The sequence below is a fragment of the Martes martes genome, assembly GCF_963455335.1.
Source record: "Martes martes genome assembly, chromosome: 4".
In the NCBI taxonomy this organism is placed as follows: Eukaryota; Metazoa; Chordata; class Mammalia; order Carnivora; family Mustelidae; genus Martes; species Martes martes.
Genome location: NC_137891.1, coordinates 105,628,466 through 105,647,941, shown reverse-complemented (window position 1 = coordinate 105,647,941; position 19,476 = coordinate 105,628,466). Strand labels below are relative to the sequence as shown.

At 34.8% G+C, this 19,476-nt stretch overlaps 1 protein-coding gene across 1 annotated transcript in view; it reads right to left on the bottom strand.

Moving 5' to 3' along the window:
• OLFM3 (olfactomedin 3) overlaps positions 1 to 8,915 on the bottom strand; it is a gene marked incomplete at both ends in the record, with an annotated part of 191,081 nt that extends 182,166 nt beyond the window's left edge. The window contains one exon of the mRNA XM_080802825.1: positions 8,847 to 8,915. Within this exon, the coding sequence (XP_080658951.1) occupies positions 8,847 to 8,915 (69 nt within the window). The remainder of the gene's footprint in view (positions 1 to 8,846) is intronic.
• Positions 8,916 to 19,476: the final 10,561 nt, after the last annotated feature.

The window sequence follows — 19,476 nt, the reverse complement described above, 5'->3', positions numbered from 1 at the left end:
TACTATCCTGTCCCTAATATCTTTTCTAGTGGGAGTATGGACCCCAAACACATATTTAACCCAGGATTTTGAGTTTTTTAAGTGTTCCTTGACTTATTTTTTTCTTTGTCTATAAATTTGTCCATTCAACAAATACTTGTTAAGTATATTACCTGAATAGATCCTATGCTAGTCACCCGATGGGAAAAGATAAGATAATGACTAAGACAGGGTCTGCCCTCAGTTACCGTACAATTTATTCATGGAGACATAATACAATAAATAACCAAGTGGGGGAAAAAAAGTGGAAAGTGTACTAAAAGTGATTAGAAATAGAGTGCAATAGAGGAGAGCAAATTTGGGGGGAAAAGAAATCCAACTCAGTGTTCACTGAACACCTATTCTATTTCAGAGGCAGTGTAGTGGCTATAAATGCAAAGATGAATAAAACATGATTTCTTTTAGGAGTTCTTAGTTTATCAGGATTACCTCTTTCTCTGGGGTATGAGGAGTGTTAGGGCAGGATGTATGGAAGAAGTGACATTTGAGTTGCATCTTAAAATATAGGTAAGATTTTGACATATGGAGATGAGGGAAAGAGCTTTCCAAAGAGAGGCGAAAGGAGGAACACAACAGCATCTGTGATCCTCTTTCTGAACTTATTTTTGTTCTCCTGAAGTCTTGTTATAAGAATGACGGAAGGTATAGCCTTATGATATATACTTTAGAACACTTGTTTTTAAAACATAAAAAATAAATGTTTTTAGAAAACTCTACTTTTTAATTCCAAGAATATTTTTGAATATTTTTATTAGTCACATTCAAATTAATGGCACTCTTGATAGAGATGTTCTTATACTGTTCCTGTATTTTGGACCCCCCTTCCCAAAAGGCTTTGCCACCTCTTATAGCAAGTAACGGAAATATATTAAATCTCACTAAATGATGGTGTGCAAATATTTCTGAAATAATACATTTCTTAAATATTAATTTTTCTTGATTAGGGTCTATCCTAAAAATTATATAGTTATCCTTATCTATTTTTACCCTTTATATTATTTACATCAGTTGAACTGAGAAAGGAAAGAATGAATTCATGAGTTACTCAGGTGGACTTGCTTTTGGATGAGTAACATTAGAAGTATTATTAAGTGGCTGATTAAGGGTTAGGTCTTTTCAAGCACTTTGTAAAAGTCTCTGTTAAAAAGAGCAAGAAACCCAGTATTAACAAAGGGACTAGGAAAGCAATCCAGGAGATGAGAGCAGAGAAATTATGTTCATAACGTTGTCATTTCTTCATGACTGCTATGTTCTTGACATTTATGTCCTTCCTACCTGCCTAAATTGTTGTTATTCCAATGCCCAATGTGATGGTTTTAGGAGGTGGGGGCTTTGGGAAGTGATTAGGTCATCAAGGGGAGCCTTCACTGAATGAGATTAGTGCCCTTCTAGAAAGACTCCACAGAGCTCCGTAGCCCCTATTACATATGAGAACACAATGAGAGGGAACCAACTATGAACCAGGAAAAGGACCCTTACCAAAACTTGATCATGCTGGTGCCTTGATCCTGGACTTCCCAACCTTCAGAATTGTGAGCAATCAATTTCTGTTGTTAACCCAGTCTGTGGTATTCTGTTATTGTAGCCTGAATGGACCAAGACAAGGACCTTCTGCCTTGAACATATTTAGACGGAGTAACTTGAGAAAATCCCTTTCTAAATCTTCTTCCTTTAATATTTTTAAATCATAGAGAGGATTTAACTACTTAATAGGGGTGACTGTGTGGCTCAAACGGTTAAGCAGCTGCCTTTGGCTCAGGTCATGATTCCAGGGTCCTGGGATCGAACCCCTCATTGGGCTTCTTACTCAGTAAGGAATCAGCTTCTCCCTCTCCCTCTGCCTGCCGCTCTGCCTGCTTGTGCTTTCTCTTTCTGTCCAATAAATAAATAAATAAATAAATAAATAAATAAAATCTTAAAAAAAATGCTTTATCATTGGTATACTTTACAAAGACACAAGAAGCCTACACTTTTCATGCTGGTCAAAAAAGCAATTTTATCTGTTGATAGATCTTTGTTTAAATATATCCATCCTCTCTGTGACACACTCTCCATGATTAGTTTAAAAGCTCTTTTCTGGATGTAGTTTGGCTCTGATATTACGGAACCACTCTGCATGTCTTGTATTTTTTTTAACAAATTTGTAAGCGGTGCCTTTTGGGCTATAAGCATGATGTAAATTTTCAAGGTGATATTTTGAAATTGGAGCTTTGACCAAAACTATGGGCTGATTCTGAGAAATTCTGCTGATCACATAGAAATATGACATTAACTTTTCTGAAAGCTGAGAAGAAGGAATAGCAAAGAAAAAAGAGTAATGAAAGGCCCTTTTCTACTACGATCTTAACATATGGTACAAAACAGACTTCAGATCTGGTTATAGATTGACTGATGTTATGAAATATTTATATAAAAACTTATGGATTTATATATAAATGATTTATTGGTATAAGTGATATATAAACAATTATATATATAATTAATAATGGTATGAACTATTGCTATTCCATCTAGTCCATAGCTAAGAAAAGTGAGCTTTAGAGAGATAACTGTCTTACTGAAATGTTGCACAGTTAGGCCTTAAAATCATGTTAGGCCTTAAAGCCATGATTTCATGTCCAGTTTGCCTTTTTATGTTGAATTCATTTAGTATACAATTTAAAAATTACATCGGAGAATTACCATGATAATACTAGTTCCATAGAAAATCTCCTTCAAGGTTTTTAATTGGTAGGTGGCGTAGACTGAGCAAATGGATGGCTAATTTCAAGATCATATTTTAGATTACCTGGGATCTAGCTAGTAAATGTTTAGATAATTTTTGATGTTACTTTAATATATTAATGCCACTATGAAATCATCTGTTCATATACATACACATATACATATTCATCTAAATGCACAGATGATCCAAAGACCCATGGTCATCTCATCTAACCTGCAAAGACAGCTGTCTGGTTTTGTATCTCCTCTATTACTTTCACTGATGCCAATTTATTTAAAGTAAAATGTGACTAATTAACACTCCAGTAAATCAAATGCCAAGTCTTAGCTTTATCCAGTCTCATTTTTTTCTTTATATATTTTGTCAGTACAAAAATTGAAGTTTTGTAATGATTGCAAGTCCAAAATCCTTAAGGGTGCTCCTGCTTGGGAAGAGTCAGCAAAGATAAGCAGGACCTTTTATAATTAGCCCTCCCGAATACCTCCGACATCTCCTCATCACACTAGCAACTCCCTTCATGTGAGAAATAAGTTTTTGCTTTGCTTTTCAATAGAGAACTTTTAATTAAATAAAAGACTTAGAGATGAAGCAAGAAACATGTTGGTTTTCAGATCCACTCCACAGTTTTGTTGGGTGAGTAAAGTTTGATGGGCAAATGAATAAACCCGGGTACATGAATCATCTATGTGGAGATAGGAGGGAAGGAGAGGATGGTTTGTGAGGAAGTAGAAAACCTAAGGCTTTATTGAATGCCTAGCACAGAAGAGGAAGACTTCATGATATTATCTAGGCAGGCTGATCCCCCGATGTCACAAAGTTTATGATCTTAGAAGCTATACCCTACAAAACGATTTGCTAATTTTTCATGAATGATCAAATATGATTAAATAAAGTATTATAGTCTGTGGGCTGCTGTAACAAAGTTCTCCACTGAGTGGCTTATAAACAGATAATTTATTTCTCACAATTCTGGAGGCTGGAAGTTTAAGCTCTGGGTGCCAGCAGGGTCAGGTGGGGGCATCCTCTTCCAGGTTGTAGACTTCTGTTTGTATCCTCACATGATGGAAAGAATGAGCTTTTTCTCTGTGGCCTCTTATATCAGGGTACAAATCTCATTTGTGAAGGCTCCATCTTCAGGACCTAATTACCTCCCCAAAGCCTCAGTCAGGGCTAAGTACCCTCACTTTGGGCATTAGGTTTCAATATATGAATGGGGATGGGAGGGCTGGGGACCCACAAACATGCAAAGCGTAGCTTGGGGTCTCCTAGAGTTTAACAAAGAACTTTTAAGAACATGTAGGCTTCACTTTTTATAGGTGAGATCACAGCTTCCTCAGTGTCGTCCTCATACACACACACACACACACACACATCTATATATACATACACACATGCATATATACATATATATGTATATATGGATACACACACACACACACACACACACACGTATAGTGGCAAAGGGGGGATGGAGAATAAAGGACCCTGCATCCTACTATGCTTCTCACTTTTGTGCCGCTTTCCATCCCAACAGGGAACCTATCCGTCATCCCAATAGTCATTTTTAAAGACAGTAATTGCACAGTTACATGGGATAGAATTTTAAAAGAAAAATAAATGAAAAATTGTACAAATTTAACCTTTTCAGATTGCCAAGAGAGTGAGAAGGAATATTTACTTTCTCTAAAATAAGAATTCAATTGGTTTAAAGAGAATGGGATAAAATCAGAGTAAGAAAGTAATTTGTTCCTTCAAAACATGGATGGGCTGGGTTGAACTTTTCACTTTTTACCATATCAGGGTTTATGGGTGTGTGATTACAGATTTTGCCAAATGCCATCGATCCATATTTTCTGTGCTAATTTGAGTTGGTCCTGTTGTATAGACGGTGTGTCTGGCATATAGGAGATACAGGAGAAGATAGATTTTTAAAGTTAATTTTACAACAAATTTATCTTTTTAATTTTACAACAAATTTATATTTCCCTTGATGCTTTTGCTTTTTATTAATTTCATTTAAAAGTTGAAAGAACAAGAACTTCGGGTTTATGTACAAAAGCCACCATAGCCAATTTAGGTCCTTGATACCTCTTTAGCAATACCAAAATGCAAAGGCATGTATACCTGGTGAATTACATTATGAAGCATTAAAAATATAATGATTGAAATTCTCTTGTTTTTCATCATCTTTATGTGGCTTTAAAGCAACTGTCTTATTTAATGCAAGAGTTCTAATTAGCTGGGCTGTTTTGGACAGAAAGAACAGTTTGGTATTGGACATAATTGCTGAATCACTGTTACATTTTATTATGTTTGTGGTGTGAGCAAGTAGCATGGTGATAAGTTCTTTAATATATTTCTAGGTAAGGAGATAGTGAATGTTTTCTTCATCTAAGTGTGCTAGGGCATTTTTCAATCTATTTATCCCAGAGGTACAACTACCTTAAAGTTCAGCAGTCACCCCAATGTGTGTCTATGCTTATGTCACTGCTTTTTAACTATTCCCCAAGTATCTGACTCTGGTATAAATGTTCTGTTTAAAACCGGCACAGCCACATTTATTTCTTCCTTTCTTCCTGTTTCAGCACTGCAGAGCAGAGAAATTCATGGTTCTGATTCACAGGAATTACTATTTTGTTATAATGTTTCAATAATGGTCTGCTAAAAATCTTCTTGTAAAAGAAAAAGAGATTCACTCTCCTAATATCAAGGTCATTACTGAACTCAGTGTGTTTAGTTTAAAAGCACAGAGATGCCATCTAGCAGCCATTCTCAGGAATTTCTAGCACTGGAATATTCCTTTCTCCATAAAAGTAAGCAATAATTGAATTCCTACAAGCTTTCAGGTTTTTAAAAATTTACTTATTAAATGATTGATGGTTTGGCACATTGCCTGTAATTCAGGCACTCCATTACAAATAAAATTAATTTCTCTTAAAATAGGTAAAGTAATATACCTATGAGTTTTTCTAAATGAAACTAGAAACTTGTTAATAAGATTTTAATTAAGAAAACATAGTTCTCATAATTTTCTGAGAGGAAAATTGATAACCTGTCTATACAAAAATACAAATAATTAATTAATGGTGAATTGCCTTTCTTTGCTGAAAGAAAATACTAATTTTGCCAATTTTCTGATACATCAAATGAGAGAAAAGAAAGTGAGTACATGCTGAAAGTAAGTCCATTCTATAAATATAGAAGTTTGGGGATTTTTTTTTAAATTTAAAAATAAAATTGACTTTCAAGTAACTTATCTTACCATAAGATGGCGATACTTAAGTACTTTATAAATTGTTATATAAGATCTGGAAGTTTCAATCTTAGGAAGAATGATCATAAACCTGAACATTATCTAGTCTTCCATGAAATGGAATTGACGCTGTTATTAGAAAGCCTTATTGTTTTTAGATTAATAAATATGCAATGATCACTAAGGTTTAGATTTCCAATATTTGATCCATGTGGCAATCCTATAACTGAAAAAAAAAAAAACCCTATTCTTAGGAGCTCTCCTATTTTGCCAATTTGTGGGTCTCCATGTGTAATTATACATATATATTTACTATAAAGAAAGTGTAACAATATAGAAGAATATTTGAATGCATTTATTTAAAAATGTGATTATGAAATATATCAGTTCTAGCATATTAGTATATTAAAAAACATCAACTGTTTAGAATTTCTGTATATTTAACTGTCATCACTTAATTATTACTTATTGTTCAAGAACTGTGGTCTTATACATTTCTGTATCATTGGATTTTTATTTCAATTTCATCACACATAATTTGCATTATGAATGCTAATTTTATTACCTAAATCTTTAAGTAGTTTATGCAACAACAAATAAAATTTGTGAAAATTTCTAGTTCATAACCTAATTGACAATTATTTTGAGAATTCATTGGTACCATTTATGATTTGGTTGGGAGGGATACTTATAGTCTGGTGATCAACACCTTGCCAAAACAGTAGCTTTTATTAACTTTTTAAAAGCAATATTTTGTCTACTAGTCCCAAAAGTTTTTAGACATTAAAATCATTTGCTCTGAACCTTTTAATATTTTCTATAATGTCATATATGATGTAGAACAAAATATCATCTCTTCTTTACACACTGTATTACAGTATCTAGAATCTGAAAAGGACAATTTGAAAAGTTCATATATGTGTTTTCCTTGCCTGGATTTCTCAGCTTACTTGTACTAAACAGCCCACTACATCAACAGAAAAGTTATATATAGTTGAATACACAGACAAACTTCTTAATACTAGAAAAGATCATATTAACTGAAACGGGTCATTGGAGAATTTAACAGCTCTTTTATTTAATAGCTCTTTTTTGTTTATATATATCTAATTTGGGAAGGAGTGGGGTTCAAGAATTCAAAAAGGTGTTCAGACACTAAACATACCAGACAAATCACATCACACATGCAGTTCCTGGTAAAGCTCTACATTTCTGAATTCATTTTAAAGAATGACAAAACTCACTTTAAGTGATTTTTTTTCCCTACAGTAACTCAGTAATTGGCTTTGCTTTAAAAAACTATTTTATCAAGAATATTCCAAAAAAGATATATAATTGAATTTGTTCAAATGTGGTAACCAATAGAATATAATGAAAGTGGCAGTAGGATGTGTCACTATAAATCCAGAGACAAAAAGAAAAAAAAATGTAAAAATATAAAAACAAAGTCAACACTTTTTACCTGGATGTAAAGCTACCCCTTAGTATATAAAATACTCTACTAAGATCATTAAGGTGGAATTCACACACTGTGTGGAGATTTCACAGTGACAATACCAGCATAACCATACCTTTAAAATAAAATTATTCTCATCAGGTCTCTCTAAATATGAAAACTGCAAAGAAATAACTACAAATATATATGATATGATTCTAAGTTTTCACTGTATACTATATTCGGCCTAGAAATATTCAGTCAACCATAATACTAGATTATGCTTGGTTACATATTAGTTCTATCCAATTAGGAAAAGAAACTTCATTTCTCTACACCACACAGATAATGTTAAGCTTTAAAAATAACTTTACAATATTTTCAAATGCAGCTTTATATGGTTTTGTAACATGGTATCATTTTTTTTCTGTTTTGTCTAAGTGCTCTTGACAAGCTAAATAAGTAAAATTATTTCAAAAATTGTATCTCTTATTCTTTTTACCAGATGCCTTTATCTCTTATTTCAGGTCATTGTGATTTTCTTAGAATGCTGAAGCTCTCACATTATCTCACTTTATGGTCAAGACGTTTCTCGCACACAACTGAAAATATTTCTCCATATTTTTCTACCTTTTTATCAAAAGAGCTTAGCGTTCACTTTAATTACCAGTACTGGATAATTTTCGGAGTTCAAGAGCTACGAGACAACTCATCCTTCCTCTTTCCCTCCCTAGTTTGACAGGGTTCTCACTTCCTGTTTCTTAACACTGTTAATCAGAACTTCCCCAGTGCTTCCTAATTTTCTTAATAAAAAAGAAAGAAGCAAATAAACACAAGCTCCTTTCACGAACGCCTCTCAGCCATGGCAGAGTATAGCTCTGCTGCTCGGCCGTGTGTGTTACCAGCAGCATCCTAAATGTTTTGGACACAAACCGCAGCACGTCTGCGATGGGAGTATTATTGACCAGGAGCAGCTGGAAAACGCTTCTCTGCTTTCAACAAAGAAACAGTGCACCATCTCCTAATACATGTTTACAAACTGCATTGTTTCAACTGCTAACTCCTTTGCATTACCCGTCCGACTTCAAAAGAGAGCATTAAGCACTTGGATACGGAATAAGCTAAATTCCCCCGAGAGCCGCATAGTCCTCTGCCCATACACATTATATTCGCTCTTGGTCCCTCCCCCAACCCCTCCTCGCCTGGACTCTACCTTGAGGAGCTATTCCTTCGGTAGTTCACCTTGTTATCTTAGCAGTAGGGATAAGCCAGGCACCTCAAGATAGCTGAGAGAGCTGTCTTTCGTGCCTTTCCCCCCATATTTATTTGCATTTTTGGTCGGTTTGTTACATATTGCACATTTATTTCAAACAAGAGTTAAATATTGCCCATACCTTGGAAGGGTCTAATCCAGCAAGCAAAGACAGCAGCAGGAGATTGAGTAGGTTGGACGTCGCCTGCATTCTGATCTGGGTTTTTGCCCTCTTTACTCTCTTTTCTGTAGCCACTCCACTCTCACTGCAGAGACCTTTCCCTCGTCAGTTGCACTCTCTGCCTGCCAGTCAGAGCAGAGTAGAGACAGAGGCGGTGGCTGGAGCAGGAGCAAGAGCAGCAGCAGCGGGAGCAGTAGCAGCGGTAGCAGTAGCGGCAGCAGCGGCAGCCGCCCTGGGGGGCGATCATTCCGCAGGCATTCTCAGAGCTGGGAGTCCGCGCGAGCTCAAGGGGGTGGGTTGGGCTGCAGTGGGCGCTGACCGAGGTGCTGAAGCTCCTCCAACCCGAGCCCTAGTTTACCCTCTCTCCCGCTGCTATCTAGCCAGCCCACCTCAAAAGTTTTGACCCAAGCAAAAGATACAGGGAGTAACTGCCGAGAGAGGTGTGGAGACCTGGGCAACGGATATGACATCACTACAACTCCTGGGGGTTTGGGGGTATATGTTGCTGGGAATTTGTTAACCAAACAAGGATTGACTCTCACGCTCCAGTTCAGCATTTGGTGGCAACTTGATCTGCAAAGGAGAAGTAAAGAGTCAGCTAGATCCAGGATTATGAAACAAATAGTGCCTGGAACCTTCTGCTGTCATTGACAGAGGACTTGATATCGTATTTAGTGCTTTAAACAAAGTTTGCAGTACAGACTGTCAATGTGAATTTTCCGTTCAAGGCACCCAATTTGTAGCTATTATATATGCATATATGCACTGTCATTTATAAACAGTCTATTGAAATAATTTATTTGGTTAGGTATTAATGTGTATTTTTCTGTCTAGGACTTTACTATGCATAAATAAATGAGAAGCTTTCTTTTTTTATCATAAATGGGATATTCCATTAGTGACCTCCCCCACCCCCCCCACACAGCTGAAATCCTTCTTCCTCACACACAGCCACATCCATAGCCAGAAATATAATTTCTTTGTCTATCTGACTTATGTTTATGCCTGAGGAAGAATTCAGTGATGGATGGACAGTGGGATGGGAAAAATGAATATTTCTAAGCTTCCAAATATTTCTGTTTTCCCAAACTCAAGAGAAGAGGCAGAACAGCTGTCTCACAGGAGCAAGAAAGGGTAAATAACAAACTAACACTCTCATACACCTTACGTTTTTAATTATACTCAAACGACTTCTTTTCTTTGAAGCTGGGAAAAGTAAGTGTTTGCCATAAGATAAAAACATGGAGAGGAGTTTGCAACCACCTTGAAACCTCCCTCTCATATGATTATACACTTAATGCTCCTTGAGTCATGTCTTCTGTTGAGTTTTCTAGAAACGTTATTTCCTAAGGATTAAAATATATGAACTGATGATATGGCCATTGCTTCCACTGTAAAAAAGGAGATAAATTGTTTGAGATATTAGACACACACTGTGTACAAAATCTCACCAATCTTTTACTGAAAACTTTTCATATTTTTCAATATATCTCAATTAGGAATCAAATGTCTTAAAAGTTATAATCCCCAAGGATTTGTATCACGTTGCATCTATTTTTATCCTGATATTATGAATGTGTATACATGTGTATGTCATTACTTGAGGTCTTTTTTTCCTAATGAAACAAATAATAAGGAGAAATATGAAAATTCCTTTTGAAGAAATAGATCATGCATAGAAAAGAGATTAAAGAATAAGAGAAAGAAGGTGGAATTATCTGAAGACTGTTAGTTTAATGATAACTCTAGCAATCATAACAACAGCTGGAAATTCCCATTTTTTCCATGCAGAAAGAGATAAGAGAAATTTTCTTTTGGGGTAATAGATAAAATTACAGAGTTATGTCTGACACACTTTGGGATAGCTTTCTAGAGCATATTTGGGGTGCCCCCTCTTTTTACATTGGTTTCTTAACCTAATCTCTATTTTTATCCATCCATCTAGGATAAATCAGCATAGATTATGCTTTTTGATGATTCATACATGAAAATTGTTGAAAATTGCATTCCATTTCTAAATGAAATTTCTAAACATTTCAAATCATTGCACAATTGGGAAATGAATTGCAAAGGTGCAGTAGTTGGATGGCTATAATAGTGCATTTGTATTATCTATACTAAATACAACATAATTGTTTATTTTTATGCATTCTCTTCTCAGAATATCTTCTACCATCTTGTTCCACCTCCACCTCTCATCACACAGTGCAGCATGCTTATTTGGAATATGAGGAACTGTGCTTAACAGACATACAAGAAAGTAATATGAGATCATAATCATCATAAACATAAGATCAATAGCTGTTCTTTTAATGATAATGTTTTTTTTCCCTAGGGATTAAAAAATATTCTGATCTTATACATAGTTCACAATATTAATAACTATTGGACCAAGACTCCTATATGGGCACATTTTTTTTTCCCTTTAAATTTCCATTTCCTGGGGTGCCTGAGTAGGTCAGTCAGTTAAGTGTCTGCCTTTGGCTCAGGCCATGATCCCAGGGTCCTGGGAGTTGGGCCCCCTTCTCAGTGGAGAGTCTGTTTCTCCCTCTTCCACTGTCCCTGCCCTCTCTCTCTGTCTCTCTATCTCATGTGCCCAACTCTTTCTCTCTCTAATAAATAAATAAAATCTTTTGAAAAAATTCTCTATTTCCTTATATTTTGTGGCACTGTATCATCATTTGTAACAAGGAGTTAATAAGAATACAAAATCTGTGGCACTTTGAGAGAAAATATGTGATGGAAGATGGTAACACTTAAAGAATGCACTGTATGATAATTATGTTACAAATGAAAACAGATGACCTTAGTATACTTTGAACACATTGCCATAAGAAAAGCTTGTCTTTTGTAGAGAGCAACCAAGTTTAGTAACCAAAAACTTTATTAAACATACCAGTGAAAAACAAAGCTGTATCTCAGCAGCACAAATGCACCAATACCCTACTACTTCATTCTCTCTTTAAAATGAAACAGAACAAACTGAAATTAGTTTTTCTAAAAGGAATTCTGAATACTGTTTTTAGTCATTTGTTTTATAATCAAGCTCCCGTATAGTACATTTTCATAAAATCAGTTTTATGAAAAATATAATCAATTTAATTTGATGACATTATAGGCCATATCGTATCTCATCTGTGCATAGCAATTTATACATCATTTCTCCTTGCAAGAAAGTCCAAGAAGCTCTTCCATTAGCTATCCAAAAGAGTTCTGTGATGGAAAGGAAATGGTGTATCTACTTTTGTCTTCATAGTCACTTCATATTGCTTACTGTAACTTAAATTGGTAATTGAAATTTAGAACAAAATGATAAAATATGATGCATAGCATAGATTTAGAAATTTTACATTTTCAATACATGAATGAGAAAATATTTGATATTTATGTATCTAATTAAAGTTAGCCCTCGTGTCTATAACAGGTATAAAATTTCTCTGAGACATATAAAGCACTACACAAATTTTAACCAATACTATCTATAGAGGCATGAATGAAAATAAGCTTAAATGAAATTGTGTACATATGTAATATCTAGGGCAAAAATGTAACTTTTAAAAAATTATTTTATTTATTTATTTATTCATTTATTTTAGAGAGAGAGTTGGGGGGGCTAGTAAAGGGGGAAGGGGAGGAAGAAGAAGAACATCTCCAGCAGACTTCCCGATGAGTGTGAAGCCTAATGCAGGGCTCCATCTCAAGACCCTGAGATCATGACCTGACCTGAAACCATGAATTGCCAGGCTTAATCAACTGAGCCACCCAGGCACCCCAAAAGTGTAACTTTTAAAATATCTATACCCAATATTACTAAAGTAGATTCTTAGTTATATAATAGATTATTAGATGACTGTTTTTTTATATTAGTCTTCTTTTGTAAGATATATTACTTTTGAATGTGTTATATTGCCTAAGCCTTACAGAGATGCTACATTGTGTTAAAAAATTCTCTTACCTATATTGACTTTCACCTATCATTTAACATTGATGGACTTAGTTATCTTAGAATAATAAAAAGAATTATCCAACAGATTATATAAACCCTTGAGAAAATTCTTACCTTTTATTAGATAAATGAAATAATCTCTGATTCACTTTCTAATATACTTGATCTATGAAAGTACATCTCTGCCACACTTTCATTTTTTGCCCTGTTCTATTCTATTCCCTCTTGAGGTGACTTTTTTACCTTGCTTGCTTTTAAGCCATTTCCATCCAGAACCCTTACCTCCCCTAATTACCCAATCTAAAATAACACCACAATCATTCTCTATTTATGTTATTTTTGTTCTTAGGTAGATTATTTACTGTCTCTTTTATTACGATATGTTTAATAAAATGTCTTTGTTTGATATTCTGCTCTAATCCAATCACCTAGAGTAGTGCCTGGCACCTGGTAGTCACTTAATCAATAATGATTTAATGAATGAATGAATGAGTGATTTTCTGACCCTAATTCTGTCATGCATGATATTTATATACCCAAGGTTTGCTAAATGTCACTAACTTAATTTTTGCAGGCACCTCAAACTCAATATTTCAAATCAATATTTTTCCTCAATCATATTAGTTTGTAACACAATTTTCTCTATATTGCAAAGCAATAAGCATGGGATTCACACTTGGTTCCTCCCTCATTTGCATTCAATCTATCAAAATTCTGTTAATTTTTCCTCCATTTTTTTTTTTTTTCTCCTTCCCACTTCTCCATGCATACCTAGGTCAGGACCTCATTTTCTATCATGTGAATTATTCCAGTGGTTTCTTTCCCCTGCCTTATCACCAGTATTTCAATCTGCAATTTATTATCCACACAGGACCTGAGATGGTTGATTTAAAGACTAATTTGGCCAAGTTATTTCTGAGATTAAAGGCCTTCAATGTCTCTCTCTCTTCTACATGACCAATTGCAGACTCTTTAAAATGGCTTTTTCATGACCCTGCATGATATGGCCACTTGTTTTTCTCTTCAGTCTCAATTCTTACCATTGTCTCCCAATAATTGGAATCCAGTAAAATTGTGATGCTTGTAGTTCCCTTAATAGTGTTCTCCTCTGCCATTAATAGCTTTTCTTTTCCTTGAACGATTTTTTTGGTGCTTTTGAGTTTCATTCTAAATGTCATCTCATCTAGAAATTATTTCTTGGGCCCCAAGTACTCTTTCTCAAGGTTTTTCTTAACACTTGATTATAGAGACCTTTTCGAGAAGTAGTACTTTAAAAGACCTAGGCAGAAACTTCAAGGATTCTTATGACGTAGACTTAAAAGTCCCAAGAGTCATATTTGCTGCATTTTTGTTTGTTTGAGCAGGTAACTAAAGCCAGCCTAGATTTAAAGGGAAGATAATTAGGCCCCATCTCTCAGTGTCAGACGTAGTATGTGCTAACAGGGAGGGAAGAAGTTGATGGTATCCATATTTGAAAATATACAACAAAAGGAATTATTTTATACATTTGATTTAAAATCTCCATTGTGTCCATGGGGCGCTTGGTTGGCTCTTCCTTCGGCCTCTGCCTTCGGCCCAGGTCATGATCTCAGGGTCCTGGGATCGGGCCCCACATCAGGCTCTCTACTCAGCAGGGAGACTGCTCCCCCCCAACCCCTTCTGCCTCTCTGCCTACTTGCCATCTCTCCCTCTTTGTCAAATAAATAAATAACATCTTAAAAAAAAAAAAAAACAACTCCATTGTGTCCTTGTTAATCACTAATAAGTTTGAGCTAGGATTTTGAAGATGAATTTTGATTTTGATATAATTTAACAGGGATAAAGAAAAAAACCGGGAGAGTAAAAAACAGAAAACAAACCTGGCATTTATGGCCAGTTTTCCATTAAGAGCACCTGCCACCTCCAGAAGAGGCTGCATTGAGACTAAGAAAATTAGCAGACCTCTGGTGACCACCCTCACAGGGCTAGGGGAACACAAATTGAAATTCCAGATTCTACCATTAAGGTAGTACCCTGTAATGCCTTCCTAAATCCCATTCCAGCTTTTGTCCTTAGCTTGAGTGAGATACGGAAGTACTCAACACCCCCACCCCCAAGCAAGGGTGAAGCCAAAATAGAACAGTTTTCTAATCATCTCCATCCCTAACAGTGTATTAAGATGGCTTGGGATTACTAGTAACCATAGAACCCTGACAAAGGTCTTTTTGGTTCTCATTCTGAATTTAAGTATCTATTTCTTCAATACTTACTTTGAGGATTATCTGAAAGAATTGTGTGCCTAATTGATAAGTGGATAATTGTAAGTTAATTAAAATCTCAATGTTGTGCATAAAGTGATTTATCAGTAATTTTTAAAAAATCATAAAGCACATCTGTTACATTAATTTTGAGAAAAGTAGGGAAAATATTTGTTGGCTTGTTAATCAGGTTGACTTTGAGATAATGAAGGAACATAGGATCAGAAAAACCTACATTACAATTAAATTCAAAATGTAATCTTTCAGTATGGGAAATAAACAACATATAGGTTACATATATGTAGAGAGAAATTCTGTAGTCCATCACTTATAACAGTCAAATTATACAGTCAAAAGTATCTCACCTTATTATAATTTTGTTTACATTATTTAAAATAAAATCTCTTCCTGAAGTACTTAATACCAGTTAGACTGCTTTTTAAAAATTAACTAGAGCAGCAGAAACATTTCATTTGATTATATACTCTGTAATTAAAAAAATAAAAATAGATGAAAAGATGTTCAACTTCACTAGTAACCAAAACAAAGAAATTAAAAAATGAGATAAAATTTCATATTCTTAAATTTAGAAAAAAATGTAATAATCTGAAAATTTTAAGTGTTAGCTGGGATGTGGGGAAAAATGTAGTGCTCATATACTGCTAGTGGAATGCAATCTAGAGAATTATTGGGAAAATAATTAGATAATATAAAGTTAAAAATGTGCATAGCCTGTGAATAGAACTTGTAATACTCTGTATATACTTTAGAGAATGTATCACACATGGGCATAAGGACCATTTAGATGCCTTTTGCATAATTGATAGTAATAGGGAAATTAGAGAAACTGCCTAAATATTTCTCAGTAGTAAAAGAAAAAATAAAATATTGTAAATCCATTTCTAAAACAAATTAACTTGGTTTAAATACATCAACATAATAAGAGGATAAAAATAAAGTTGAAAATATATGTCAAGATGATGCAATTTATATAAATCAAACATGCAAAAATGTTACTATCATCTGTAGACACTAATAAATAAGAAAGATTTAATAAGGTGGTTTCGAAAGTAACAAACTGTAGTCTTGATTGCAGGTGCCCCTGGAAATAGAGGGAAATAATGGTTTCAACATGATTAGTAATGTTTGATTTCTTTTATGCATATTACACGTATTTACAAACCATAAACAACAAAAATCCATCAACATATTAATATTGGGTGTGAACTTCTCTGTATATTTTTTAACATTTTCAAAATAAATGTGTGGAGGAAGCAGAATTAAATTTGCATGCATTAAATAAGGGCAAGTGTCAAGAGCCGTAGGGTATGATCTTCTTAAACAATAATCTTATGAAATCTTGTAAGTACCACTGAGAAGACTATATAGCAACCATCTAACTTTCAGGTAATTAGAATTTCCAAACATCACACATACCATTTTTCCATTTAGAACTAATTTTTATGTGTTAGAATCTCAGGTCATCCAAGGTTGCTGAAGGGCAGTACTATGTTAATAACATTATAAGCCACCAAATGCAAATAAATAAATACCTTAGGGAAAGTGCATTCTAAGTTCTTTTTTGTACTCTAAAGACCTATTTTCAGGCTGCTGTGTGAGGGAAGGTGCTTTCTTTTTTCATCTCAGCCCTGAGTTTTAAGTATCAGGAAGTGGCTTTTTTGTCCAGGACCAATAATTCCTTCAGGCAAAAAACTAGTTAGAAAGGTAAGAAGGAGGAAGAGGTAAAGGTTTAGTAGGCCAAAGGGGCAGAAAGTATGACAGCAATACCTTCTGTTGACATGAATTTCTAATTAGTTATTTTGTTCGGCATTTCTTTGTTTCTTTCTTTCTTTTTTCTTTTTTTGAGCTTCTGGAATTTGGCATGTGGCATTATAATGTGTTATTGCATCTTAGTTACATGTTTCCTTTCAATGGCATTAATTAGGGGGAAAAAACTGATTTCCAGAAGGAATATTCAAAATATGTAGCAAAGGTATGGCGCAGACCTGTGAAACCTTTAGTTACTGGTGTCTGCAAGATATCCTAGGGATCGGTCGGAAAGGCAGAGGTCCAGGTGAAGGTACAGTCCTATCTGTAGAGTGACCTGTAGGGAAATCCAGGTATTTTTGTCATAATGTTGAGTTATTACTTATGGTTTTGTGTATGTAATATTTATATGATTAAATACTAATTGCTTTATATACACCATTACTAATGTCTTTATACACTATATATTCCTAGTGGGGCAGCTATTGATTAATTGGCAAGGAAGTATAGTAAAACCCAGCCACATTGTAACAAGCAGGACTCTAAAATTTGAGTTGCAAAGATGCAAGTTTGCATCATTTTGGAGTTTAGAAAATAGCAGATGGAAACCTACTGTAGGGGGCATGTGCAAAGAGCCAGTCTGATTACATGCAAATTTGTATTTTATGTCAATATTTCAACAACTGATGGACCTTACCAGTGTACTTGTGGCACATTACCAAGATGAATATTGATTAGTCCTGCTCATTCCCATCTCCTTGCATTTCCATGAAGATAGACTTTACTGGAGAAACCTTTCTGTCCTTTCTGCCTCCCCTTATTCACTTATCATTATGGAAGGAAGAAGGAAATACCTGATAACTGAATTTGGGAGATGTCACTGGTCATAATTATTTAAACCCTTTTCTGTCTTTGTCTTTTTGTTTTTGATATGTCTTTGATATCTGATATATATCATATATATATTATTTTCTGTCTTTGTCTTTTTGTTTTTGATATCTGATATATCTGATATATATTATTATATGCATGTCTCATATATTTTTATATATACACATTATAAATTGTATTTTTATTTATTTATTTGGTTAAAAATTCAGAGGCTTTAAGACTTATGCACCAAAAAGATCAACTGAGATGCAATATACAGTCTGTGCATGTACCTATATTGTGTGCCAATGGAATTATTGGGTTTTGCAGTAACCGAACAGTTTAATAGTGTTACGTGACTTAGCTTAATGAAGAAAATACTTTTAGCCCTGACTCCACTGAGAAGGTAATCTTCCCACCCCAAAGCCATACCTTTGGCAGAGCAGAGGGAACAGTGAGAGCCACAGGGAGATGCAGAGATAGGCAATTAGATAAAGGCAACTTTCCTATTGAATAGTTAACCAGGGATGTCTATTTCGAAGGGGTTGTTAGAAGAAAGCAATACTGAAGATCTCTGCCTCTTAAAATATCAAAGAGAATAAATATAGAAGAGATAAAAAATTATTTGAAATTAACTCAACAGTCATGACACAGGGACATCTAACATGCATTCTCACATGCAATTAGAACTTCAGAGAACACGATGAAAGTGATCTGTAGAACCTGTGGAGAAAAGAAAGAAAGAAAAAAGAAACAATATGAATCAATGGCTTTTAAGCATTTCCTACATGCCAGGCATTGTGCTAAACCTTTAGAAGGATTATTTTACATCATCTTCACAAAACGCATTGAAAGATTTCTGTTTTAGTTTCCATTTTACATATGAGGGATCTGAGGCACAGAGAAAATTTTTGCCTTAACCATGATCAGACATTTAGTAAGTGAAGGAGTCAATGTTGAAGTCAAGCAATCTAATTCCATATACTATATGTTTCTATCTTCATTAGACTTCATTAGACTGCCTTATACTATTCACATTGCACTAGAACAGTGACGCGTCTCTTTTTTCAATATTCCTTAAAGTTTAGTCCCTAATGAATCAACATCACAATTATCTAAGACATTTTTTAAAAGAGCGGGTTTTCCAGCTTCACCCAAGTCCTTCCAACTTGGAATCTGTAGTTTTTAACAAACTTTCCACACGTTGAAGGTATATACCAGTAACTGAGAAACAATTTAAGTGAATTCTGACTAAAGATTCCAATATATTTAATGAAGATACTATTATAATTCAGATTCACATTATTAATATTTGGGGGATAATTATTATTATTTTTTTACTTGAGAGAGAGAGAATGAGAATGGGGAGGGTCAGAGGGAGAAGCAGACTCCCTGCTGAGTAGGGAACCCTATGCAGGACCTGATTCCGGGACTCCAGGATCATGACCTGAGCCGAAGGCTGTCGTTTAACCAACTGAGCCACCCTGGGTGCCCTGGGGAAATAATTATTATTAAGTATACCAAATAGTGTGCTGCAATCATGAAATTGAGTTCTGGCAATTTTAGGTAATCTTAAATTTTGTTTTTGTTTTTGTTTTTTAGGATTTATTTATTTATTTTGGGGGGAGGGGGCAGGAGAGATGGAGAGAGAGAATCTTAAGCAAGCTTCATGCCTAGCATAAAGCCCAGCACAGTGCTTGATCCCACAACCCTGAGCTAAAACCAAGAGTTGGATGCTTAACCGACTGAACCACACAGGTACTCCAATTCT